This window comes from Chelonoidis abingdonii, chromosome 8 (genome assembly GCF_003597395.2).
Source record: "Chelonoidis abingdonii isolate Lonesome George chromosome 8, CheloAbing_2.0, whole genome shotgun sequence".
Classification (NCBI taxonomy): Eukaryota; Metazoa; Chordata; order Testudines; family Testudinidae; genus Chelonoidis; species Chelonoidis abingdonii.
The window spans coordinates 32,462,839-32,489,559 of NC_133776.1; the positions used below are offsets into that span (position 1 = coordinate 32,462,839).

The following is a 26,721-nucleotide window of genomic DNA, read 5'->3' on the forward strand; positions in this document are numbered from 1 at the left end:
CTATTCAAGAAACACAGAAGGATAATATAAAAATCCGTTTCTAAAGTCTACAAAAGAAAAAAAAAGAAAGAGGTGAAGGTAAAGATATAGCCCGCATGAACTGTGAGGAAATAAGAGCGTAATCATGCCCAAAAGTACATCTATCCTTCTGAAATTGCCGTTGAAGGAGATAATGCCATTTCCGTTGGAATAATGTATGGTGTGCATTTTACTGAAGGGCTGAAGATTTAGTCATATGTGATGAGTCAATGCATAGTGAGTGAAGTGACATATAGGATAAGGAGCTCAAAACTTAGATGTCTGGAGAGAGCCAAACTCTGCCCTTCCATGGGTTCATAATGAAAGTGTGGCTGGATATCTAAAATCTGAAATTATGCTCAGACATTTAATATTGTGTTTATTCTAACTTCATGTTCAAGATATTCACCTGGAGAAAGTTTGTTAGCTCAGTTTTCCTGTTCTCCCCCACCATTTTCCTCAGCATCTCACATTTAACAATATAGGTGGCAATTTTCATAGCAAGAGCATGTAACATATACCCGCTTTCTTTCATTCTGAATTTGGGTCGAAAACAAAAGATTCCCAGGAACTTTCAACACATGATGATGTTTTCAGGTAAGTGCCACTGTACTTTTGTATCTACATTTTCTAACACCTGACATAGAATAAAGACAGAGAAAGTTATTTTCTGGCAAGGAGATAAAAGGTCTAGATATTCACGTGCAGGCTGAGCCAAAGCCCATTGAAGTCAATGGACAGACTTTGGATAGTTCCAGGATCATTTAGGTGCTTGTGTGTAAATGTGTATTAATGTCTTTAGTTATTTATAAATCAGAATAATGTTAGAAACCCATTGCTTAGCTGACCCATCTCAAAACTCAATTGTCCAACCCCATCCTGCAACATCCTTTCCTATTTTGGGAATATTTTGTTCCAGTATTAGGCACCCAAACTACTCCTGGTAGCATGCTTACATTACACGCAAGGAAATTAATTTCCTGTACTGTAGCTTTCTGAAGGTGGTTGGTATTCTTCATAGATACCCACTCATCAATCATGTGGCCTCCCACTACTCTCCTTAACTGAAAGATCATTTTTACTCTGAAAAGTGACTGAAAATAACAGCTTTGTATTCAATAGGCCTGCTCCTTCTACGGATTCAGTCTGATATCTGATTGCTTTACTTACTAAACTAAAGGTGTACTGATTTTAATTCCTATTAGTACTGCAGAACCAAAGCAGCTCTGGAGAGGGTGCTGAATTCTATTCTGTTTTGTGCATCATCCACAAATTTGTTAAATCCCAACTGCAATCTCTTTATTCCCAGACATACATGAGGCAGAAATATCTCAGCTTGATTCTTGGATTCTAGGGAAGGTTTGCAGGGTTGGCAGTTAGAACAGAAAAACATTTTCCGTTTGTTAAATGAGCTCATTTGACCATTGAGGGAGATGAATATGGAACCCACAAAGCCATTTTTGCAAAGTTGCTTTCCAGAGTGAAACCATACCCCAGGCAAGTTTCTGAAACATTCTTCCAAAGCAGGTAGGAAGTCAGAGCCACTGCCTTCCTTTTTCTCATATAAATTTTATTGCAGGAATTTTGCTTGATCAGCCCTGGATATGAAGTGTTCTATTTGTCCACAAAACAGAACAGAAGTAGCTGTAATGCACACTTCCCCATACTTCTCCATCCATCGGTCTCATTTCTGACTTGAAAGAACTGCGCCTTTAGGGGAGCAATGTTAGTTCATTTCCATGTCCATTCATCCTCTTCACTAAAATTACCAATGATATTGCCAATTAATACCAAGTGGATGCGGGGGAGGGGCAGGTTGTGATGTAGACACTTATCCATTAGGATTTGGATTTCAGACCACCTGTTCATTTCAAATAGACAGCGATGCGTCAATTATATGGTGACAGTTTCTGTTAGCCAGCATCCTGAGCTGGATTCATTTCAGCACTATAGAGATGAAAGTCTCCATATCTGTTTAATTACTCACATGTAGTCCCTTGGCTCTTGTAAATTTCTACTTCTGGATCCCATTTTCCCCTTGATTTTTCTTTGAAGGCAGGGTATGGATTGAAGGGTTTTAGAATACTAACTTTTTCGTCATCTTTCACTTTTCTTATTTTGTCCAACCCAGTCTCACATTCCACAGAACCAGAAGTGGAAAGGTCATCTGCAGCCAACAACTAAGAGTGAGAACTCTCACTTGTCATTCGGTTTCACATTTCAACTAATATCTATCAGCAGAGAACTGAAAATGCCAATATTTAAAGCTCCCAATATATGCAGTACTTTATTTCAAAAACATTCAGAATGCAAATTCTTAACCATCTTTACACTAAAACATTTTATTTCATTAAGATACAAACATTTTCATAAAAGCAAATGACATTCTGCAAGTAGGGCAGTAACACTGATTAACTGCATTTCTCACATGCTTCGCATGCTGCCTTAGGCTTAATGCATCACAACACTCCCAAGGCATTCGGGTTTCTAATATAATTGTACCTCTGATATGTGTTAACAACTATAGCCCACAGTTACCTAGCGTCTTCACATTCAGAATAAACAGTATATACTGAGTACAGCTGTATACAGAGAAAATGATGATTTCAAGAAAAGCAAGCACATTTCTAAGTCGAGTAAACCAGAGTAGAGTTTGGCCCCAGAAGGTACAGATGCAAAAAGGTCTTCGTACCTTCTCCAGTGATTGCAATTGATGGTATATAGAACTAAACTTAATTTTTGGCAGTGTCAACTCTTCTCAGTTTAACTGAAGGAGCTCATGAGAGGAACTCTAATGAATTCTACAAAGCCTCATAAACCAAAGAGTAGATACAGGAGACTTTCTTTTTAAACTACTTACCACCAAATTTATCCAGACTTTATAATGGCCTATAATGGAGTATACACAGGGCCAGCTCCAGCGTTTTTGCCACCCCCAAGCGGCGGGGGGAAAAAAAATAAGTGAAGCCGCGATCGGTACTTCTACCGCTGCCACTGAGGGACCCACTGCCAAAGAGCCGGACATGCTACCCCTTTCCGTTGGCCGCCCTAAGCACCTGCTTGCTGCGCTGGTGCTTGGAGCCGGCCCTGAGTATACAAATCCTTGGACTGGAAGAGGTTAAATAACAATACTGGGTCCAGTTTCCCCTGTCCTCCAGTCCTGCAGAGCATGTTCCAACTGGGCAGGGTTGAAAAGGGAGCAACCCAGCTGGGAAGGGAGAGGCTGAGAAGGAGGACAGACCTACCCTGAGGCTCCTGGCAGATGGCAGGAGAAGCCTCTCTGAGGGAATAGGACTATATGCTAAGCCTGGTTGGGGTTGACAGTTTGGTTTATTTTTCTTTTACCTTGTTTGGGACCAGAAACTGAGGGAGGAAAACAATGGTCGAAAGTTGTAACTGCCTGTCTTTTTCCAAGATCTCTATTCATCTCTAGCTGTGCTTTCCTGTTTTTCCCAATCTGTGATTTAGCCAGTGGGATGTTCTCCGCAAAGGTGTATAGTTCTAGCTTCTTCTGATCTTTAATCTTACTTATTTTGCTTCCTTTCCTGTCCCTAATTCCCTTACCTGAAATAAGCAAACAGAAAATAACAAACCAGTAACCACTTTTCTATTCTCCAGCCACCACACTTAAAACTCACTACCAGTACCTCAGAGCAATCAGCTGTGCACAGATCATGCTTGACTACGCCACTGTGACGGGTTGGATCACAGAAACCCCCTTGAGAGCTGCCAACTGATGTGCCAAGATTACTTCTGCTCCTGTTTTCCCTGCCAGCTCAGGACTCCAGCACCCTGTCTTGCTGAGCCAGACACTTCCGTCTGCTCTAGCAAAGACCCAGCGTCTGATTTACTTGCCCCAAAGCTGCAGGTTTACCTGAAAACAGCTCACAGAAGTGTGCTTGTCTTTAGCACTCAGATGCCCAACTCCCAATGGGGTCTAAACCCAAATAAATCCTTTTTATCCTGTATAAAGCTTATGCAAGGTAAACTCATAAATTGTTCACCCTCTATGACACTGATAGAGAGATATGCACAGTTGTTTGCCTCCCCCAGGTATTAATACATACTCTGAGTTAATTAATAAGTAAAAAGTAATTTTATTAAATACAGAAAGCAGGATTTAAGTGGCTCCAAGTAGTAAGAGACAGAACAAAGTAAGTCACCAAGCAAAATAAAACAAAATGCACAAATCTATGTCTAATCAAACTGAATACAGATAATCTCACCCTCAGAGATGTTTCAGTATGTTTTTTCTCAGACTGGACACCTTCCAGGCCTGGGCACAATTCTTTCCCCTGGTACAGCTCTTGTCCCAGCTCAGGTGGTAGCTAGCAGATTCTTCATGGTGGCTTCTCTTCCCCCTTTGTTCTCTTCCACCCTTTACATAATCTTTTGCATAAGGCGGGAATCTTTTTGTCCTTCTCTGAGTAACCACCCCTTCCTTCTCAGTGGAAAGACACCAGGTTAAAGATGGATTCCAGTTCAGGTGACATGATCACATGTCACTGCAAGACTTCATTGCCCACTTGCCAGCACACAGGTATACAGGAAGACTTACAGGTAAACACAGCCATTTGCAAACAATGGTCCCAGTTAATAGGAGTCATCAAGATTCCAAACCACCATTAATGGCTCACACTTTACATAATTACAGTAGGCTCTCAGAGTTATATTTCATATTTCTAGTTTCAGATACAAGAGTGATACATTTATACAAATAGGATGATAACACTGAGTAGATTATAAGCTTTATAATGATACCTTACAAGAGACCTTTTGCATGATGCATATTCCAGTTACCATTATATTCACTTATTATTAAATTTTTATAAAACCATATAGACTGCACAACATCCTTGGAGAGTTCCTTCCACTGAACTTTATCACAGGGAGGGGGTGATACACCCTATTGAATGTTTGAGCTGTGAGAAGTAAAACCACTTAGGAGGGAGCTGAGAAAGATCCTCCTTTCAATAAACTGTGTGTGCGTCTGTGCATGTGTGTGTGTCTAAAATAGCTTAATTCTGACTATCTGTTAAGTATTAAGCTTCTTCTTACAAAAAGAGAGGTATCTTAGCAAACGTTTTGCCAACATAAGTGCTAGTGTAGACATAGCCTTAATCATTTGAATTGCTGAAGTGTTTTCTAAATGGAAGTTGCTTGAAAAGATGATTTGTTTATAGAGTGGAGACAATACACACAGCTGTGAAAGCTTTCACCAAAGTACAGAACAAATAACTCACTGCAACTCTGACTGGCTCCTAACTGATAGACAAAGAAGCTTTCATTCCTCAGGCAGAGCAGCCATAAGTGCTAATTAGACTTCTGGAGAAGCAAACCAAAGTAGCTAAAATACTGAATAAAACATAAAAAGCTGTTGTCCTTAACTAATCAAGAATTGCTCAAGAATTGCAGCTATTACAAGATATGTGACTTTTAGTCCCATTACTGACTTCTCCCTAGGACAGAGATGGGCAAACTTTTTGGCCCGAGGGCCACATCTGGGTGGGGAAATTGCATGCAGGGCCATGAATGTAGGGCTGGGGGAAGGGGTTGGAGTGTGGGAAGGAGTGCGGTGTGCAGGAAGGGGCTCAGGGCAAAGGGTTGGAGCAGAAGACGGGTGTCGGGCGTACAAGGGAGCTCAGGGAAGGGGGTTAGGGTGAAGGAGGGGGTGCAGAGTGCAGGGGGAGCTCAGAGTAGGGGTGCAGGGAGGAGTGCAGGAGGGGCTCAGGGCAAGCAGTTGTGGTGCAGGAGGGGTCGGGGTGCAGGCTCCAGTCTAGCACCACTTACCTGGAGTGGCTCCAGGCTTGCAGCTGCGTGCACCGGGGCCAGGGCAGGCTCCCTGGCTGCCCTGGCCCCGCACTGCACCACTCCCAAAAGAGGCCGGCAACACGTCCCTGCAGTCATTGGGGGAGGGGAGGGTGGCAGAGGGCTTCACGCGCTGCCATCACCTGTGGATATCTCCCCTGAAGCTCCCATTAGCCATGGTTCCCCGTTCCCGACCAATGGGAGCCGTGGGGGGCAGTGCCGCAGGGACATGATGCCGGCTGCTTCCAGGAGCAGCGCGGGGCTCGCGACACCATAGGAGTGGCAATCCCGTGGGCTGGATCCAAAGCCCTTATGGGCCGGATCTGGCCCGCAGGCCATAGTTTGCCCACCTCTGCCCTATGAGTTAGTACACAAGCTGTTTGTGGACAGAAACATGTTATGAGCAAGGTTCCACCAGAGTTTCTGAAGCAGTACTGAACACACTCTGCTCCTGCCTACTCATGGAGTTAAACCATCATCTACATCCATTGCTGAAAGTATCATTGTTATCAAAGGTTGAGCCTGGGATTTTCAAAAGTGCTCAGTATTGGCCTAATTGCTCACTGATGTCAATGAAAGATTTACCTTTGACTTCAGTAGGAGCAAAGTGAGGTCAACCGTGAGTGCTTTCGAAAGTCTCACTCTATATTTTCTCAGGTAGACAAAGTTCCGATTTTCTTCCTACTTCTCTGCCTTCTCATTCCTTCTTCTGTGACCACATAAACTATGTTGCCTGACATTGCCAGGAGTCACATGCTAATCAGTCATAATCATTACAACTTGATTACAGACTCAATAAAATTAAACAGCAAAAAACATTGCAATATTTAAGGTTGCTGTATTCACAGCTCATGAAATCTCTGAACTAAATGTGTACAGGTCAGATATGCCACTGTATATAAACGTCTTTAACTCTATTCCTGTATCCCTATCTGCCGTTACATCCCTCTTAAACCACTCCCCTGAGATCATAACCAATGTGGGCTACAAATTCCCACAAAGCACCATGCATGTGCTGCCTACAGCTCATAGACCCAATCATAGACTATCCTCCTTCTCACCCACTAATTCATTATGCTGAGCATCTTACTCTTCGTATCCAGACCAGCTGTTTGGCCCTCCTCTATCCCATCTATGCTCCTTGATCAGAGGATCTGTCACAAGGTTCTCTATTCGCTTCCTTGTGGCTCACCTGAAGATTAGCTCTCGACCAGCCTCCTCTTACTGTTGTTCACCCTTTGCATGCTTCTTTCTCTCTCTGGACTTGGCTGCTGCTGCTTCTTCTTTGTGGTGTACCCCTCCATCCAGATCATTATGGTTTGTATGGAGAAACTTTGATACCTAGAAAGGGAAAACTATCTCAGGCAGTCTTCTAGTTCACTGCTAAGACTGCCACTTTCCCAGTGGCTGGAGGAACACAGGCCTGCCCACTACTCCAGATTCCAGTTCAGAGACCCTTGAATCCATGGCCAAGTCTGCTCTGTCCCAAGCCTGGCTGTTATTTCCCTGAGCTGTTTCCTATTCCACCATCTCTCTAGGTATATCCATTCCTCAGGGCCAGGCTCACAGAGCATCTACTTTCCCTCTGGGTTTTCTCTTTTTCCTTCTCCAAGCCTCCTTTGGCCCTCACTGCATGGCTTTATGTGAGCTGGGCCTGCTTCTGCTCAGCTGGACTCCATCCTTAATCAGGGATTGCTTATCAAGCCTAGTTCTCCTCCAGGTGTGGTCTAACTGATTAATGAATCGCTTCTGAGCCTCATTGACCCTTTCACACAACCATAACACACACATATCACATCTTGTTTTCCATACACAGACCAGAAACAACTTTCCCCTATCCATTGTTCCACTAGGAGGCAAAATGCCCTAGTCTACCCCATTTCCCCATAGTATATGTGCTGAAAATCCCACTGTACTGCACCTTCTTTGTTCAGTTGTCTACTGTAAGTCAGAGACCCCACTTTCCACATATATACCATGAGTCATCTTTCTTACACACTCTCTCTCTTTCTCGTGTGCACACATTCACGTGCACGCACGCGCGCGCACACACACACACACTCCTTGTTCTGCAAAGCTTTGGAGTATCTCAGGTTTCCCATTTCTCCTTCTCCTGCATAGACTTTCTAAATTACCAATTTGGCCCATCAGGAGCATGTGCAGAAATTTAACGTTGACCCCTTTTGGGGGGACACATTCTGTGCCTCCCTGCCCCAGGTCCGGCAGGAGCTAGCTCTTCCCTTCCTCCTACTTCCCACCCCCTGCTCCAGAAGGAGCTCACTCTTCCCTCCCTTCCTCCATCCCCCTCCTAGACTAAGGGAACCAGATCTGCATATAATATTCCATATGCTGTTGCACTAGGGCTATGAAGAGCAGCACTAACACCTCCCTAGTTTTACATGAGGTCTTTTGTGTTGGTGTTCAATTGGTGACACTCTTCCCAGTGAGTCAATAATAAACCAACACCCAGATATGGTGTATAGGGTAGATAAAAAGTAAAAACAAGTACTCCCAAGAGCCAGAGAAGTTAAATCGGGTGTCACTGACAAATTTCAATTGAGATTATTCCATTTTGTGATGCTTCTGCTTTTGATTTGATACAGAACCCTTCATTTGCTGTACAAAATGTTACACACTGTTGCTGTGTGCTATTAAATGGCTTCCATGTTCTACTCCAAAGATAATTACATTTCTGCAGTGGGTGAAATGTTCCCCATATAAACCTTACCCACCTTGCAAAGGTGATTGATGTGAGGCTTAATTTGTTAATATTTGCAAAGTGCTTTGTGTCCTTCATAGGAATTGTATTCATTTAAATATTCTCTTTGCATTTTCCCCATTGATTATTAGTTTTTCAAGAAAAATACAAAAAAGATTAAAGATAAAAGGAAAGCATTAGGGAAGTTCAAAGTATTCCTATTATGCAGCCACGAATAGTGCTTTAGTTCTTGTTTTTTTGTCTTTTGTAATGTGTCATACTATGAGGTCCTTTTTGTCTGCTTATTACACCCTAGGGGGCTTTTTAAACTCAGTTGTTTTCCCCCATTTGTATCTTTTGCTATTTATTCAGTCTCTGTAGGTGGATAAATTTTACATTTATTGTAACATTTCAAATGCCATGCTATATAATAGTTTTAAAACAGCATTTATTCTGCATCTTCTATTACCGGTATTTAAATCTTTCTCTAAAAACTACTTATTAGTCTTTATTGCTTGTGCTTGTTCTTAACACAAAAATGATTTTTAAAATATTATATTTCATTTGGCCACAAACAAGAAATGTCCTAAGGGACCACATTCTGATAACTATTACTTAATTCCATCAGTGGGACTACACAAAGGATTACGGTGCTACTTAACATGGATAAGGGTGTCAGAGTCTGGCTGTTGGAGATTATTCCTGACATAAAGAACTATATGGATATAAAACAAATGTCTGATTAGTCTGTAACTATCAGAATGGTTTCATTGTGAAAATCTGCAAAGCTGATTATGTGTGTGTGAAACATCATCAGATCAATTAAATGTGATTCAGTGTCTGTTACTGAAAGGCTCACAGTCTATTTGTCTGTAGCGTTTACAACTTTAATACATAATTTCTGCTTTTTTGTTTGTTTGAAATATGAGGCCATGGTCAAAAAATGTTTTTTATCGCTTGAGAAATTTTAAATGGGGGAGGACTTCCCTCTGGTAACACAAACAGCTTTTCTTTTCTCCTTTTTTTCCTTTTATTTTTTAATTTAAACTGTGATTTCCTGGTATCTAATTCCTCATTGAAGACTAGTTGCTTTGACATGCTTGCAGGAATTTGCTTTACAAGTAGTTGTGTTATAGACAAGTACACAGACAAAATTCTCCAGCCAAAGTAAGTTCATCAGAATCCCGGGAGGCCAGGCTGCTGGAATTAGAGGTGTTACCACACCCTCTGGTTTGAAGTGGTTTCCATCAGATACAGGGTTGACAGTTTTGCTCAATGGCTTCCAGCACCCCTACTGTACAAATTATTCCAACACCACTGCTGGAGGCAGCAACATTTCATTCCCTGTAGCAACATGAATCTTCAGGCCAGATGTCCTTATTTGACACTAGCATGGTGGAAGCTATTGTAGCAGCCATCGATGAGATGAACATTCTGTTTCTCACCCATTGATATTTAGGCCCATTTGTTTAGGTTTTTCACAAGGAATAGGACTGGGGCTGGAAAGGGTGAAATGGTTTTATGTCCAAGCATATTAAGTTGCGGTGCATGTCTCTTTTCTCTCCCAGGTTTACGTGGTGCAATAGCGTTTGCACTGGCTATTCGGGACACAGAATCTCAATCCAAACAAATGATGTTTACCACAACGCTGCTTATCGTGTTTTTCACAGTCTGGGTTTTTGGTGGGGGCACCACGCCGATGCTCACATGGCTTCAGATCAGGTTAGTGTTATCTGACAATTATTTAATACAGTAAAATAATAGGATGGCTATGGTCAACCCCTTGACTTTTCAGTACTCATTGTTGTCAGTAGAGACAGTTACAAGCCACAAAGCTTGGATCTGGCTCTGAAAGTCTCCAAACTTCAACAGGGCATGGATCTAGTGCTCTCCTTCAGATCCATCGATAGGGATGGGTCCAAGCCACCAAGGACAAAATGCTGGGGGGTTGGGGGAAAGAGAGAGTTGGTCCAAATGTCTAATTCAAGCCTATCTCTGATTCTTAAAGATGTGTTTCTCTACTATTCGTTAAACTCACTATTATCATTAAATGCTGACAAAGTGTGCTTGGCGCTATATGAGATTAAAAGATATAGATAGAAAAACAGTTCCTGCCCCTAATCAAAAACTTGTTCACAAAAATGCCAAACATTACTTCAATGTTTATCAAAACCCCTTCCTGGAAACTTACATAGCCATGCTAGTGACAAAGACGGGCAGATAGCAAAATGTAGGCAAGAAATGTGCTCACCTAAGTTGTTAGGGGACAATGGCAGAATCTCTTGGAACTGTGCGCACACATATACACACACGCTTTTATGTCAACATCAGGAAGAAGGAAATCATCATTTTATTTATTTAATTTTGTTTAATTTCTAATTGCAAAAGAAGGGATATTTAGTCAGAAATGTGATATGCACTTTGATTGAATGCTAATGAGCATTTTGTATAATGGGTACAGCATATTTGCTATTTCTATTTGGAGCTCATTTCAAGAAATGGGATGGCTTAAGTGTGATGGACCAAATCCTCTATTCAGTTTCACTCATGCAACCCTATCCCTAAGTGGGGCACAGATGTGGCTGAGGACAGCCTTTAGCCCAGTACATATTATGACATACCTCTCACTATTTCCTCTGGTCACCTTTGATTCTTTGGCGTCAAAATTGAGGGAGACTATGTACGAGCTGATTGCTAAGCACAGTGTGTTCCTTCTCAGAGGTTATCGTGCTCCTCAAAGCTCTGACAGGGAAAAACAGAGAGACATCCGTTTGCTATGGGAGACGCAAGTACATTGTGCCATGAGGCAGAACAGGCAAAATTTTAAATTATTCTTAAGAGGAGTGCTCAGTGGTGACCACCTCTGTGTAAGGAGGTTTAATATCCACTGTCTTTCAATTCCTGTTGTCTCTCATTTCTATAAAATACCAGTAAACACTTCTGTGGTTAATTCTAAGGTTAGCTGGTGTAAGGGCAGGGTCTTCCTGGCAAGCCCCCTGTGGTCAAGCACCATGCTGCAGGTGAGCCCTTGCTTCAGCTTCTCCTTACCCAGGGTATAAATAAGTCCAAGGAGGCTTTCTATTATTTATTTAACAGAAAAGACCAACACAAAAAGCTTCAATTACCTACTGCACTGGAAACTCTCCACCCCTGGCTTAACCAGTCTTATGTCTCGCCCCTCTTGCCTGGAACTTGTGCCTGTGCTGGGCATTCTGCTGGATGCCAGTCTTCCCCAACCAGTGTTTCACTCTCCGCTGAGCCCGTGGTCATCCCCTAGTAGCTCCCCAGGCCCCTCACCCACTTTATTCTCTTGAGCTGCCCTGGTCCCTTGCCTGGGATCACTTTCTCCTTAGGCTTGTTCCTGTTCTCCATGAACCTTTGCTCTCCTGGGAGACACCACTGGAAGTAGCTTCCTACCCAACCCCCCCACAGTGGATCCTCTCTCCTCAGGTGGCTTCCTCTGTTCTGGGGCTTCCTGAATGAGCCCTTAGCCTGTATTAGGCCCAGGTACTCCTTGCCTAATTAACTGTCAGCCAGCTACTTGGGCAATTAACTATCCACTGGTGCAGGGGTGGCCAACTGGAGCCACATGCGATTCTTCAGAAGTTAATAAGTGGCTCCTTGTATAGGCACGGACCCCGGGGCTGGAGCTACAGGCACCAACTTTCCAATGTGCCGGGGGGTGCTCACTGCTTAACCCCTGGCTCTGCCACAGGCCATGCCCTCACTCCACGCTTTCCCACCCTCTCCCCTGAGCCTGCTATACCCTCTCTCCTCCCCCTCCTCCCCAGAGCCTCCTGCACACCACAAAACAGCTGATCAGGAGGTGCGGGAAGGGATCAGGAGGTGCTGGGGTGGGGAGCTGATGTGGGGCTGCTGACATATTACTGTGGCTCTTTGGCAATGCACATTGGTAAATTCTGTCAAGTATCAGAGGGGTAGCAACAAAGATTACTATGGCACCTTATAGACTAACAGATGTATTGGAGCATAAGCTTTCATGGGTGAATACCCACTTTGTCAGATGCATGGCAAATTCTAGTTTCTTCTCAGGCTCTGGTTGGCCACCCCTGCTTGACAGAATGCTGTGTCCGTACATGTTCCATTCTCGACCTACTCTTTACCTCATTTTACATTCCAGGTTTATTTTGTGCACTGATATCTTGTCTATTGTAAAGGTGTTCCCTCGGACCTGAGCTAATACAGACATTCTGTCTCTTAGCTTATTGACCGATTTACCTAACTTCATTAACACAGACATTCTGTTCCCATTTCCATTTCAATTCTGCTGATCCATTTAACTCCATAATCCTGTCTCCCAAGACAGGAGGCCTCACTCATGTCTAATTACTAATAATCAAGCCAGGCCTACATTTAGCTGAGCCTGTCACAGGTAGGCTGGATGCTTGGATCCCTCCCTCCCAAAAGGCTAGTTCATGTAACTGCTGGGTTGTTTTTTTGTTTGTTTTAACTGAGAACCCATGAATGGAGCGTATTTTTGTTCATCTTGAGGGAGTTGTTACATAAACTACCTGAAATAACCTGTTTATAGTCTGTGTATAGATCAAGAGCACAGAGAAGGCTGTAATCTTCCTCTGGTTGTAGTTATGGATACAGTTTTGGACACCAGAGGGACAAACAACAATCACAGTTTTCTGTTGTTAGTCAGGAACATGCTGTTGGTTGTGCTTCTACTTAGATAATTCTTAACCAAGGATATGTCTACAGTTTGAGCTGGGGGTGTGATTTCCATCTTGAGGAGACATAGCATGCTAAAAATAGAGTGTAGCTGTGACAGGAAGGACTAGCCACTACAAGTATATGCCTAGCATCTCGGATGGCTATGTACTCAAGGTACTAGCCCCTCCCGCTGCTCAGGCTGCTGTGGCAACTTCTATTTTTAGCATGCTAGCTTGATGAAAGCTAGCTTGAGTGTGTGATCTCGAGCTGGGAATCACAGCCCACCTCGAATTGTAGACATATCCTAAATGAGAAGAACTCCTGCCCTTGGAAGTAGATTTAAGAAGTTCAGGGATGGGTCCAGATTACTTTCAGGCTCCTTCCTAGAAAATAGGTTGGTAACAGTAGCAGAACAAGAGGTGAGATATTATGGTCAACATTTTCAAAGGGGAGCCACTGATTCTGGGGGTATCAGTTCATAGGTAACTGTAACAGGGTGCTGGCTAGGAGATCCAAGCCAGGCCTTTGTTAGCCCAGCTCCACTTAAAAGGGGGATTAGTTAGGACTGGCTGGGGAGGCTACACCCTAATCAGCTGAAGGGATGCACTTGGGGGCCTGAATGCCCAGCCTGCTATAAAAAGCTGGCTGGGAGGAAGCCAAGGGGAGAGAGACAGGAAAGGGAGGAGCAAGGAGAGCTAGATCCCTCCTGGCAGGAGAAGCTAGCAGTCTCCCAGGGTGTTGGTCTGTAAGATATGTAAATAGTACGTGGTGGGGATAGGCATGAACAATAAAAGAGTATTGGTGCATGTACTTTGAGCAGTCTCTGACTAAGTTTGTGGAGGGGCCAAGAGAAAGCATTGCTAGAGTAACCAAGCTTTATCCACCTTAAGGCCTGCTCTGCCAGCTGCAGTAATTCATGAGTAGAGGTTACCATGTGAATTGCAAATATTACCTGAAATTCTTTATGCATCTCCTCCAGCCTCTTTGTTTGTGCAGCAGTCAGCCAATGATTTGTTACTTAATGAGTTTGCTCCTTTATTGTGAGTTTTTAAATGAATTCATGTTGGTGGATAGCTATGAGAGGGATGGGTGGGCAGTGATAGAAAAGAGGTGAAAAGGAAAGTGGGGGAAAGTATGTTTAATTTTTTTAATACAATGTAATATCCATTATATAGATATATTTGGTGTTTTGCAAAACAACTTTTAATGAGGTTCTAATGCCATTTCTGAGTTCAGATTATTTCATAATCCATTCAGGACTTTCTGCCATAACTTATAATGTCACCAAATAAAACCTTAGTGGCATTATCATCTTGTAATTCACAGTTGCTTATCATTTATTCTATATATAGTGTATGCTTTGCTTGTTTACAGAGTAATGTCTGATTAACAAACCTTCATGTCAGACTGTTGCTGTAAAATATCAGCTGAAGACAACTAAATGGGAGCCTTAATAAAGAGGCACAGATAAAAGCTTGCAGACAAAATCAGGACTAGCATACAAATATACTGTATAAACATAAAATGCGTGCATCCATATATAGTATGTGAGCTTTGTATTTCCTCGATACTTTGATTTTTTGTTTTTTAATTCTCTCATCTCCTACAGTGTCAGCCAAGTTCATTGCAATTTAGATATACACCTCAGGTGTCTGGCAGACTTGCTGTTGGTTCATTTTTACTCAGCAGAAAAGTTGTTGCATAACCCTACCTCAGATTAAAGCAAGTGGCAGCAAAAACTGGGGCTGATGAGGAATATCCTGATTCAGTCTTGTGAAGTGAAACATTGCTTAAGATCAAGAGAAAAAAATGTAATGGTTACACATCAATTTCCCAGGACAAGTTTAGAACCCTAGATACCTACCCTCATTTAGTTTCTTGGAAATTTGAAGGGCAGCTTCTCATGTGCCCTTACCAATATAAGCAGTCCCATTAATTTCAATGGTTCTGATCTCATCAGTCAAGACCATCCATGAGAGTAAAGGTCTTCAGGGTCCTAAGTTAGTGGCTGATAGTAGATTTTAGCTAATCATGTTAGTAAATGTGAGTATCTTCCTGTTCATCCCGCCCTCATTAGCTCTTTCACCTCCTGTCCTTTCCTTAATGAAACATCAGAACCACTGAAGTTGGATAGTAACTCTCCAGGAAAAGATGCTTCTGCCCAGGACCCCTGATTTCAATGGGAATTAGGTACCTAAGTACTTTTGAGGATCTGGGCCTGTGTTTCTAAATTGATTCATTTAATAAAATAATTTAGTCTAGTAACTAAGGCTAGGATTTTCAGAGGAGCTTAAAGGAGTTAGGTGCACAATTCCCATTGAATTTCTTACTGCATCAACTTCACAGCTAAAGAGAGAGAATTATGTAGGAATTTTATATTTAAAGAAAAATGTGGTTTTGATGTCCCTGATTTCTCTGCCTAATGAATATTTTGAATCAATTTCACATTTATTGAACTTTAACTGGCTTATCTATACATGATTAAATAGTCACCCCCTTGGGAGTTCAAGCTGTGATCACTGAGGTTAGTTGGATTAATTGGATCTTATCCTTATCCATGTAAATATTCCTCTGCACATATAGCCAAGTGGGACAGGCCAGTAGCTTAGCAGCATTGCTCCAGTCAGTGGCTCAGGGGATTCAGCTCTTTCCTTTCCCAGGCTGATTGAGTCTAGCCAGGTCACAGAGCGGTTGTGCTTGAGTTTAAACACGTTGAAGAGAAACTAACCTAGGTGCAGGTAAACAATAATAATCATAATAATCTGTTACCTGATGATATTAAAAATAAGCAAAAATATTTTGTTTTACATTTATCAAAAAGTCTGTTTACTGTACAAATAATGTACTTCCAAAAGCTGTCCTCCCTTCCCATCGTATGCTTTGATCTCTTCCCTCCTCTGCACAGCATGGGTGTGCTGTACTTATTTATTGGGTTATCTGTCTAATTTACATTGTAAAATTGTCAGGGCAGCGACCATGACTTCTTGTATATCTGACAGGGCCATACAAACTAGTGGCACTATATAAATAGTAATCTCTGTGAAAGGCAATATGTTTCAATGATATCTAGCAGTCATCCACCTCTCCCTAGGTAGGGAACTTTGATCATATTTGTTTTACTAGAGTTCAGTCTTCTGTAAATATAGCCTGTCACTCCCTTCTTTGGCACAAAGAAGAAGACCCCCCCTCCACAGATGACAGTCTTGCAAAATAATTTTCTTCTCTTCTACAACTACATGTGCCTTCCTAGCTTTCCAATTTGTTCACCAAATTTCCAAAATATATAGTCTGATCTATGTCAAAACAACCTGTGTGTCACTGATGTGGTCTCCCTCAAATGTTCCACTTCAGTCAACAAAATGTCAGCCAGGTGATAAAAATTTCTGCAAAAAAATTTCATATACTTCCTTCACCCCCAAAATGTGTCAGTGCCATATTCTCTTCACCACCCCCTTTCCATCCCAGAAGTGACCAGTGCTATATGTTGTAGCCCCTTAGGACTCACTGGCTGGTCTGGTGGGAAGAAATTGTCCCTTGGCTAGTGTGGAGAGTTGGCTGGGAGCCTTGAATAGCAGCAGATGGTTGAGCAAAATGTGGATGTTGGGAAAGTTGAGGGAATACTCAAGTACCTGCTAGCCTACAAGAACCAAAGGCCAACTCTGTTAACAAGAGGCTCATGTGCGTCCCAGGAGCCCCCTCCAGCATTATCAATGTCCAGAACTTTCCATCAAATTCAAACCTTAAGTAAGCAAGTGCAACTACAGTGAAAGACTTGTGCCTTCTTACATAAAGGCTGATTTTTGGTCTAACCAAGATGCTCTGTGCTTGGAAAATCATGTCTTTCAATCACAGAATCTATTCTGATCATTTCAACATTTCCACACCCTAAAATACAATTTTAAAAAGAAACCACACCCTGGTTTCTTTTTAAAATTGTAATCATGTAATCATCATGGAGGAAATTGTACCTAAAGGCAAGACTAAAAGAGTTTAGAAATATAGTTCTTCCTTATGTTACACGACATTGCAATATTCTGTCTTATGAACATCAGTATTCAGTTTATGGATAAAGTATTGCAATTACCTCATGTTTCACCAGCACACACAGAGTGACTTACAAAAATGTGTGTTAAAGAGTTCTTGGGGAGAAAAAACAGGCTGAATTATTTTTAATCTTAGTTTTAAAAGGATGTGGCCTAAATTTTCAAAAGTGATCAGGTCTTTTAGATTCTTGGGTGCCCAAAGTGAGGCCTGATCTACACTAGGGGGAGTGTCAATGTAAGATATGCAACTTCAGCTATGGGAATCCCATAGCTGAAGTTGAAGTATCTTATACTGACTTACTTCTCATCCTCACGGCACGGGATCGACGTCCGCGGCTTCCCCGTCATCTCCACTGCTACCGCTCGCTCCGATGGAGTTCCGGAGTCGACGGGAAGCACGTTCGGGGATCAATTTTTGGCATCTAGATGAGATGCGATATGTCGATGCCCAATAAATCGATCGCTACCTGCCGATGCGGCTGATAGCCTGGACTTCTCTGAGTCACCTTAAGGTGGTCTTATTTTCAGAAAGAGATGAGCACCTTCTGAAGCAGGCCTCATTAAGGTTCCTCAAATTGGGCACCCAAAATCTCTAGGCACTTTAGGTCTACATACTCAAGTGTATTATAATTTACTTAGTTACTAACTGCCTTTCTGAGAACAGAAATGATTGCATCAGATGCCTAAACGTTACTTTGTCCTTTGTTTTATCTGCATGGTATAAAAAGAAAAAAATGGCCATTTCTGCCCATTGTGATAGGCTTGTGGTGTTCTGGTCTTGGCTGATAATGGGTGAACCATGTGTGAAAAAGATACCACGATATTTTAAAAGCAAAACAAAGAATATGGCCATTTAAATATGAGTTCACAGACAAATTGAAGCATTCATTAAATGTGTCTTCAGAGATGTTGGATATTACCTGCTAATGCTTTTGGATATATGTTTCCCCCTCATTCCCCCTTACTCAGATTAAAACAGCAAACTACATTTTACAGTAAATCTCCAATCAGTGATTTGGGGATAAATGATTGTCCTGACAGGCACAGCAGAAATACAAAGCTAGTAATAAAACATGTCATATAAAAATATTGTTGTGATAGGTATTAGATCTTGTTTGTTTATCATCTCCCCTTATGCAAATATTTGTCAAGGGACTTCTAGACATTTTGTGTATCTTTTTCCAGCAATTCTTCAATGACTCAGAAGCATTTATTCAATGTTCTACAGCCTCTATTCAAAGAAACACTAACCATTATGAAATACTAACTTTTAACAATGTCTTTGTGGTCATCCCCCATCTGTATATATTTGATAAGGTCTCATTGGTTATTAATGAGAAATACTTCAAAGTAAACAAAAATAATTGCTCAGACTGGGACATGACTATCAAGAGAGAGCGTTGAGATGTTACTCCAGGGAATCCACTTGTTCTGGAGTCTCAGCTTCCATAATAGATGTAATTCCCAGTCTCAGCCAATGGAGGAAAGAACAAGTCTGTGACAGATGACATATTGATTTTAGATTTTAGATTCATTCGCAGTGTAAGACCACTGAAATCAAGTAATGAATCTGTAAACTCAGGGGGTCATGTCCTATGACTGGAGGATTGCTAAAATACTGGAATAAATAGTGGAGGATTGCTAAAATAGTGGAATAGTGATCCAGGAAACTACAGGCCTGTTAGTGTGACCTCAATCGTATGCAAGGCCTTAAACAAATTTTGAAAGAGAAAGTAGTTAAGAACATAAAGGTAAATGATAATTGGGATAAAATACAAAATGGTTTTACAAAAGGTAGATTGTGCCGCACCAGCCTGATTTCTTTCATTGAGAAGACAACAGATTTTTTAGGCAAAGGAATTGCAGTAGATCTAATCCACCTGGATTTCAATAAGACATTTGATACAGTTCCACATGGGAAATTATTAGTTAAATTGGAGAAGATGGACATTAATATGAGAATTGAAAGGTAGATATGGAATTGGTTAAAGGAGAGACTATAATGGGTCATACTGAAAGGTGAAATGTCAGGTTGCAGGGAGGTTTCTAGTAGAGTTCATCAGGGATCAGTCTTGGGACCAATCTTATTTAACATTTTTATTAATGACCTGGGCACAAAAAAGTGGAAGTGTCCTAATAACATTTGCAGATGACATAAAAAGTTTCTCTGTTCATAGGGATCATATGCCATATGCTCATATGCTGGCAAAGGACAGGGATGTGTGTGGAGAGAAAATCAGTAGCCTGACTAGTAGGATAGGCTGTGTGGCTAACTGTTGGTGTGCTGAAAGCTAGGACAGAGAGAGAAGCACAGGTCTGCAGGAGTGGCGATGACTGCTACTGGTGTACTGTTGCAAGGGGCACCCACTGCTCTGGCTAAAGGATTGGTCCCATCTACAGTCCAAGATGAAACACTGGGCTGTGGTCATGTATTTAAGGTGGGCATAGAGAAGAGGGAAGGAATGAGGCAGGTCTTTGTTGCTCCTCAGCTCCCTGGGCCAAGTGGAAGGCTGGTTCAGTTCCCTGAACACTCAGCATCCACTTCTGCCATCCCCAGTCCCACAGACGCACAGGGAATTGTCACATACCAGAACTGAATGCACCCTTTTCTCCTCCCCTGCTCCATGCAAGACAAAACACAGCTTCTCTTTGGCAAAAGTCTAAATAAGATCTGACATAAGCATGCGTTACAACCTCAGATTTATCCATGATGCAGTAGCTATGAACTGTGATGAACCTGCTTAATTGTTTTGCTTATATAAGCACATTTTCCTTTCACTATTTGTCAAGATGAAGGAAGGTCATTTTGGAAAAGGTGGTTTACTTAAATGTTTTTTCCTGGCCTCTGCTATCCTATACCTGTAATCACTTGTGTCATATTTTCTCTTGGGGGCTAGAAAACAATTCAGTGTTAATGAAGGATCCATTGATTCACTATTGCAAAAGGAAATGTCATCCTAACTGTGTTTAACTGTAATTTCCCAGTAACCATAACACAGAGCCACATAGTTTAGGTTAAAGGACGCATGTTTTCTAATAGATCTGGATCTTTACGATGTTCTATATTTCTGTGCACTTCATGCTATTATGTTTATGACTTTGCTTTTTGATTAGAACGCTTGTAATCAGCAGAGAAGATATTCCTTCACAGTCACATCAATAACACTGATGATTTAAAGCTCTGATGAGCAAAGATCTTTATTTGTTTTCACAAACTTTTTTATTCTTCTTAGCAATAGTACAGTTGGTTCCTTACATCATTTTACAATAAAGTCTCCCACTGGGAATCCAATTTCAGCCAAGCCACTTTTGCTCATTGAGCTCCCTTTAGCCTTGACACACTTTCAACAGAGATCAAACTGTCTTCGGCTGGGAAGTCTTTTAAATCCCCAGCTGAATGTCACTGAAATCCACCAAAGCCTATAATTAAACATAATGTGTCTAGCCGTTACCATAGCAGTTATTTGTAGAAAGGTGTAAGTACTAGCCTAGCCAGCTGTCTGCCCGTGCACACAACTAAACCATGGTGTTGCTCCTAGCCTCATGTACAATTACACCTGGGATGTCTTGATGCTAACAAAACATTAGATGTCAGAAACTGAGGAAAGCCTGGCTTCTGGCACTTTAGACTCTCTCAGGGACAGGTTAAGGCATAGGCACTATAGGAGCTTGCAGAATTATGTAATTACATCAGAATCTGAGCTGGCATTAAAACAAAAAAAGTTTCTAGCTCTCACAATTGTGAAGAACTCCTTGAAAACATGACCCAAGTGTAACTGATATGAAAACATCTGCTGAGAGCCTGAAACAATAGTTCAGAGGAGGAACCGTTCCATGAATCTCAGAGGGTGTCAATTCCAAGACCAATGCTTTGGGTGACCCCACCACCACCGCAGCACAGAATTCAATGTGTGATAGAAGGAGAAGAGTTCAGCAGGCCCACCCTATCCACCCACTCCTGACACCTTGGCTGAAGGAGTAAATATCGATAGTCTTTCTTCTACCAGCTTTGTCTGAGTAGAGCTGGGGGAGGGGGGTTCCCTGCCAATGTTTCTGTAAGTGGGCAAGGAGAAGGAGACCCAATGCCTCCCTGAAGGGTGCCCTGCTTTAGAGCATGTTGGGGCACTGGAGTGGGCATTGGGCCATTTGCCAGCTGTAATTTCCATCTGTGATGTTATGTTTATGTTTTTGTCTCTCAGATAGGTTTGTCCCTCAGGATAAGCTTTGGTGGTCATCCATATGTTTGTTATTACCTAATAAAATGCAGTTGAAATTAATTAAGAACAACTTGAAGCCTGGAACTTTAGTGCTAATAGAAAAAAGTATTTCTTTTATCAGCATGGGTTTATCCTAAGAACCAGCACAAAGTTTAATAATAAATAATTGTCTGCATGTTAAGCGGGTGGTGGGTAGTTGACATAACAGTAACTAACAAGCCAAAGAGGAACAATGTGTTAAACTACTAGATAAGATATGAGCACAATCTAGCCCCACAAGAGTAGGTGAAGATAAACCATTGTTGAACCAAACCCTGCTATTTCATGTCCCACATGACCCTCAATTAACACATACAGAGAAGCTTATTTACCAAATAGTGTGTCCATATGCCCATGCTCACATACAGAGGATGCTGTCTGCTGCCATTTTAACAATCTCCCATGTGATCCTCTACTGCAGCCTCCTCTTTTCTAGTTGTGATTTGCACCCTTTTTCTAGATGCTAAATTCATTAATGGGAGGGACAAATTACAGGAGGGACATATTTTAATTCCTGCTCAGAATGTGATCATCCATTTAGCAGATAGGTTAACTGCTAAACTGCTTATAGCCTGTGCCATGCCATTTAACTCACAAGCCACAGGATGCACAGAGCCAGATCTTAGCCCTCCCACCTTCCCCATTGCACTGTTCTGGTATTACAGATTGGCTGGAAAGCTGGTTTAAATATCATCTAAGAATTTTACTTTTGCAGAAATAATCCTAGATGCTGTACAGTCAGTATCCGTTCTGTGCCACTTGCTCCTGGTTTTCTCCCTGAAGTATAGTGGGTGTGTAGGATATGGATGGGAATCATGGCAAGAAAGCACTGTGTTCTGGTGGTCCTGAGTCAGTGGAAAGGGGAATAGATTCTTGACGCTGCTCTGACTTGCACCAGGTCCCCTGGCTGTCCCCACTAGACGAGGGAGAACATGGCAAAAAGCCACCTATGTTACTGTCCCTCTCTAGGTGCACAGAGTATAGCTCATTCTACAACTGACATTCTGATCAATCATATACATCAAGGTCGTATGAATGTTCTTCCCATGGACACTACTCTGCACACCAGAAAGGTATATATAATATACCTTTATAATATATATAAGAGTAGCCTTTATAACATCAGCCAGAGAGCCATTAGTCTGGCAAATGCTATAAACCAAAAGGCAGAGTGAAATTGGACACTAAATGTATTGGGCATTATTATAAAAAGAGAAATTGGATAATTTCCACTCATTTCTATCTGAAAATGAGAAATAGTGCAAGTGATGAATCTTAGTGACTTACTACAATGCCTATCTCAGTACTTTCCCAGTAAGATAAAGGATTTAAGAAAGCTCTTTCAGACTTATTTCCCCTATCAATTTGCTTGAATGATGCTAAACAAACTTCAAAACCATTTGTGCTGTAGGAGTCCCTGATAAGCACCAAGTGGTCATCCCAAAGGGAAAAGAAAGGCAGAAATAAGAATTACATTTTTATTCTAGAATTTTTGGTACAAGAGATAGGAAGAATTAAATAGCATTTCAGACAGATTCATACATTTCAGCTTATTATGAATTAATCATATAATGACTATGATTTATCACAGAAACCCAGATTTGTCTGTAGTTATTTCAAGCGAATTTCAAGCCAACATATAGCGTGGAATATTATAATCAAGCATCAGTATCAGGGTTTGCATTAATGAAATGATTCTTTTATGTTATCAACATTTAAAATACTATTTTAAAATTTCAGTGATATGTTTAGTATGAGTAAGCATGCATTCATACAGAGACTCCGCCAACAAAATATCCCTAGATTTAACTCAACTATTGGCTTGTCGTCATCACCCAATGTACTGAAATTTCCCAAACAACAACAAAGGAATCAAACAGTCTAATATCTCTAGACTGTTTCTAAACTATCAGATGAGAATTCTTTAGAACTAACTGATGCACTGTTACTTTACACCAGAATTTGGCAAGCCACTCAAAGCAGGGCCGGCTCCAGGGGTTTTGCCGCCCCAAGCAGCCAAAAAAAAAAAGCTGCTATCACGATCCCGATCGGTGGCAATTCAGCGGGAGGTCCTTCTGTCCAAGTGGGAGTGAGGGACCCTCCGCCGAATTGCCACCGAATACCTGGACGTGCCGCCTCTCTCTCCAGAGTGGCCGCCCCAAGCACCTGCTTGCTAAGCTGGTGCCTGGAGCCAGCCCTGACTCAAAGTAAGCTGAACCTCTAACTTTGACGTCCTAAGTAGTTCTACTGAAATCAGTGTGAAAACTGATGCTTGAAGTTAAACACATGCCTAAATATTATGCTGAATCAGGACCTATTTGAGGGTGGAAGGAACATGGAACTTTTTGAGTCTTAACAAGTTTCAGATAAACAGCTGGGATGAAATCCTGGCCCTAATGAAGACAGTGAGAAAATTCCCAGTGACTTCAGTAGGGCCAGGATTTCACCCCCACACTTGTGGATACTGATCCAAACCATCCTTTGTGAGGTTCATTTGTCACATCTATTCATCCAGTACTATTTGCTATTTTACAAATTAATTTCTGAAAAGGCTCAGGTAAATGTCTTGTTTAAAGAGCTGATTTATGATCGCATTAGTCATGGTGATTAGGTAGTGTAGCTTCATATATCTTCCTTTGCTCATCTAGCCCAGTATCCTGACTTCTACAGTGGCCAGTGCCAGATGCTTCAGATGGAATGACTAGAACAGGGCCATTTACTGAGTGATCCATCCCCTGTCATCCAGTCCCAGCTTCTAGCAGTTAGAGCCCTAGGGACACCCACAGGCTATTCTCCATGATCTAATCCTTATTTTGAACCCAGTTATATTTTTGGCCTTCAAAACATCCCCTGGCAATGAGTTCCACAGGCTGACTGTGCACTGGGTGAAGAAGTTCATACTTCCTTATGTTTGTTTTAAATCTGCTCCCTATTAATTTCATCTGGTGACTCCTCATTCTTGTGTTATGTGAAGGGGTAAATAACACTTCCTTATTACCTTTCTCCACACTAGTCATTATTTTATAGACCTCTATCATATTTCCCCTTAGGCCTCTTTTTTCCAAGCCAACAGTTCCAGTCTTTTTCATCTCTCCTTGGATGGAAGTTGTCCCATACCCATAATTATTTTTGTTGCCCTTCTCTGTCCTTTGTCCAATTCTAATTATCTTTGGGACAAGCAGAACTGCACACAGTATTCGTGGTGTGGGCATACCAGGAATTTATAGAGTGGCATTATGATATTTTCTGTCTTCTTATCTATCCCTTTTCTAATTGGTCCAAATATTCTATTAGTTTCTTTGACTACCACTGCACACTGAGCAGAGGCTTTCAGAAAACTGTCTCTGATGACTCCAAGATCGCTTTCTTGACTGGTAACAGTTAATTTAGACCCCTTCATTTTGTGTGTATAGTTGGGATTATGTTTTCCAATGTGCATTACTTTGCATTTATCAGCATTGAATTTCATCTGCCATTTTGTGGCCCAGTCACCCAGTTTTGTGAGATCCCTTTGTTAAGTCTTCACAGTCAACTTTGGACTTAATTATCTTGAGTAATTTTGTATCATCTCATTACATTTGGTTTCCAAATATATTCATTTTTATCCCTCTCCCCCTGACTTTTGTGTAAAACTGAAAATTTTTAAGTTGAAAAGATGTTGTTTGGTTGAAAACACAGTTTTCTGCAGGGAATTTTTTGACAAATTTTCCAACCAAAAAACGTTAAATAAAAATTTCATTTCAAGTTGATATTTCAAACCAAATGAGAAATTTCTGTGCATTTTGACTTAAAATGTTTTATTTTATTGTATTTTATTTTATATTTGGAAACCCAAAATTGTGTTTCCTTTATCAGATTTCTTATTTTTTTCTTTTGATTTTTATCCCCCCCTTCTCTCCTTTTTTTTTTAATTCTGTGCCTCTTTGCTCACTTACTCCTGACTCCCAGGTAAAAGATCTTTTTTAAAAAAAGTATATGAAGTATAGCAAAACTAGCTGGCACACATTCTTACTGTTTTCTAACCTTTTCTACTGAAAAAATTAGAGGACGATAAACAAGGAGGGGAGTGAGAAAACCCAGAAACCAAAAGTAGAAAATCTGATTTTTTTTTGTTTCCAAAAAGCAAAACAAAATGACATTTTAAATTGAAGCAAAATTAAAATTTCCATGTTGACATCTCATTTTGAGGTGTATTGAAATGAAATAAAAATGCGCATTTAGTTTCATTTTGAAAAATCCTGCAGAAAACTTTCAAAGAGGAATTATTCTAGCACTATTTTTTTTTTCAGGAAATTTTGGTTTTCTGATCAGTTGTGTGTTTGGTTCAGAGTAACCTTAGGACAACACACATTAAAAAACTCCAAGTTTAATTCTATATTTAAACCATGAAAAACAATACATTTCACATGAGTAACTAAAAGCTATAAACTGGCCTAGGTTCAGTGGTGGCTCTGCATCTGAGTTACCTGGGGCAATGCCCCACTCTGAACAATGGAGAAATAAAACCAGAGTAACGTATGCAGAATGGTTTGGAATAGTCTGAGAGACAACTTTAGCTGATCTTCCAGATACAGGGCCCTTTTCTTCTCTCACTGCCAATAGGGTAAATCAGGAGTAAGTGTTAAAATCAGTGGAGTGACACTGCTGTAAAAAGATGATAAGTGAGAGGAGATTCAGGCCATAAGGATCTACAGGGGGAAGATGCCCCAGTTTATGTCATGCCTCAATAGATTAGCAGCACTCCACTGATCAACCTGGCTACCGCAACAAAGCATTAAAGGGCAGCTGCCCTTAGTTAATTACTGAATACAGCTGCAGCGGAGACAAGTAATGCTGCCCAGCCTAAAGTTCTGGCCCACCATTGCCCATGTTTCCTTAAGAACAGGAGATTTGCTCTAACCCTAAACAAGTGGTTTAATAAATGAATGTCATGGACACATTGAATGTTATGTTTTCAATGCAGCCTGAAACCAGGGAAGAATTGCACAACTTCAGGGTTTGTTGTGAACATTTCCCACAGTCCTGCACATGGCTGCTAGCTGTTCAAGACCAGAATCTCTCACTTTCTCCATGAAGATGCCACTGTCAGTTATTTAAATGGGAGAAAGGGGGTTAGTGGCCCAGGAGAACACCTGGGCTTATGTGTGGCCCTCCCTTTAAAATTCAGGACTGTGATAGTGAATCCCTGAAAGGCAGAAAAGCTATAGGACTCTTTGGT

General features: G+C 41.3%; 1 protein-coding gene across 1 annotated transcript in view; it reads left to right on the forward strand.

Moving 5' to 3' along the window:
* The window catches only part of SLC9A9 (solute carrier family 9 member A9), a 327,170-nt gene that overhangs the window by 199,364 nt on the left and 101,085 nt on the right, over nucleotides 1-26,721 (forward strand). The window contains exons 11-12 of the mRNA XM_075068481.1: nucleotides 504-615; nucleotides 10,093-10,246. Of these exons, the coding sequence (XP_074924582.1) occupies nucleotides 504-615; nucleotides 10,093-10,246 (266 nt within the window). The remainder of the gene's footprint in view (nucleotides 1-503; nucleotides 616-10,092; nucleotides 10,247-26,721) is intronic.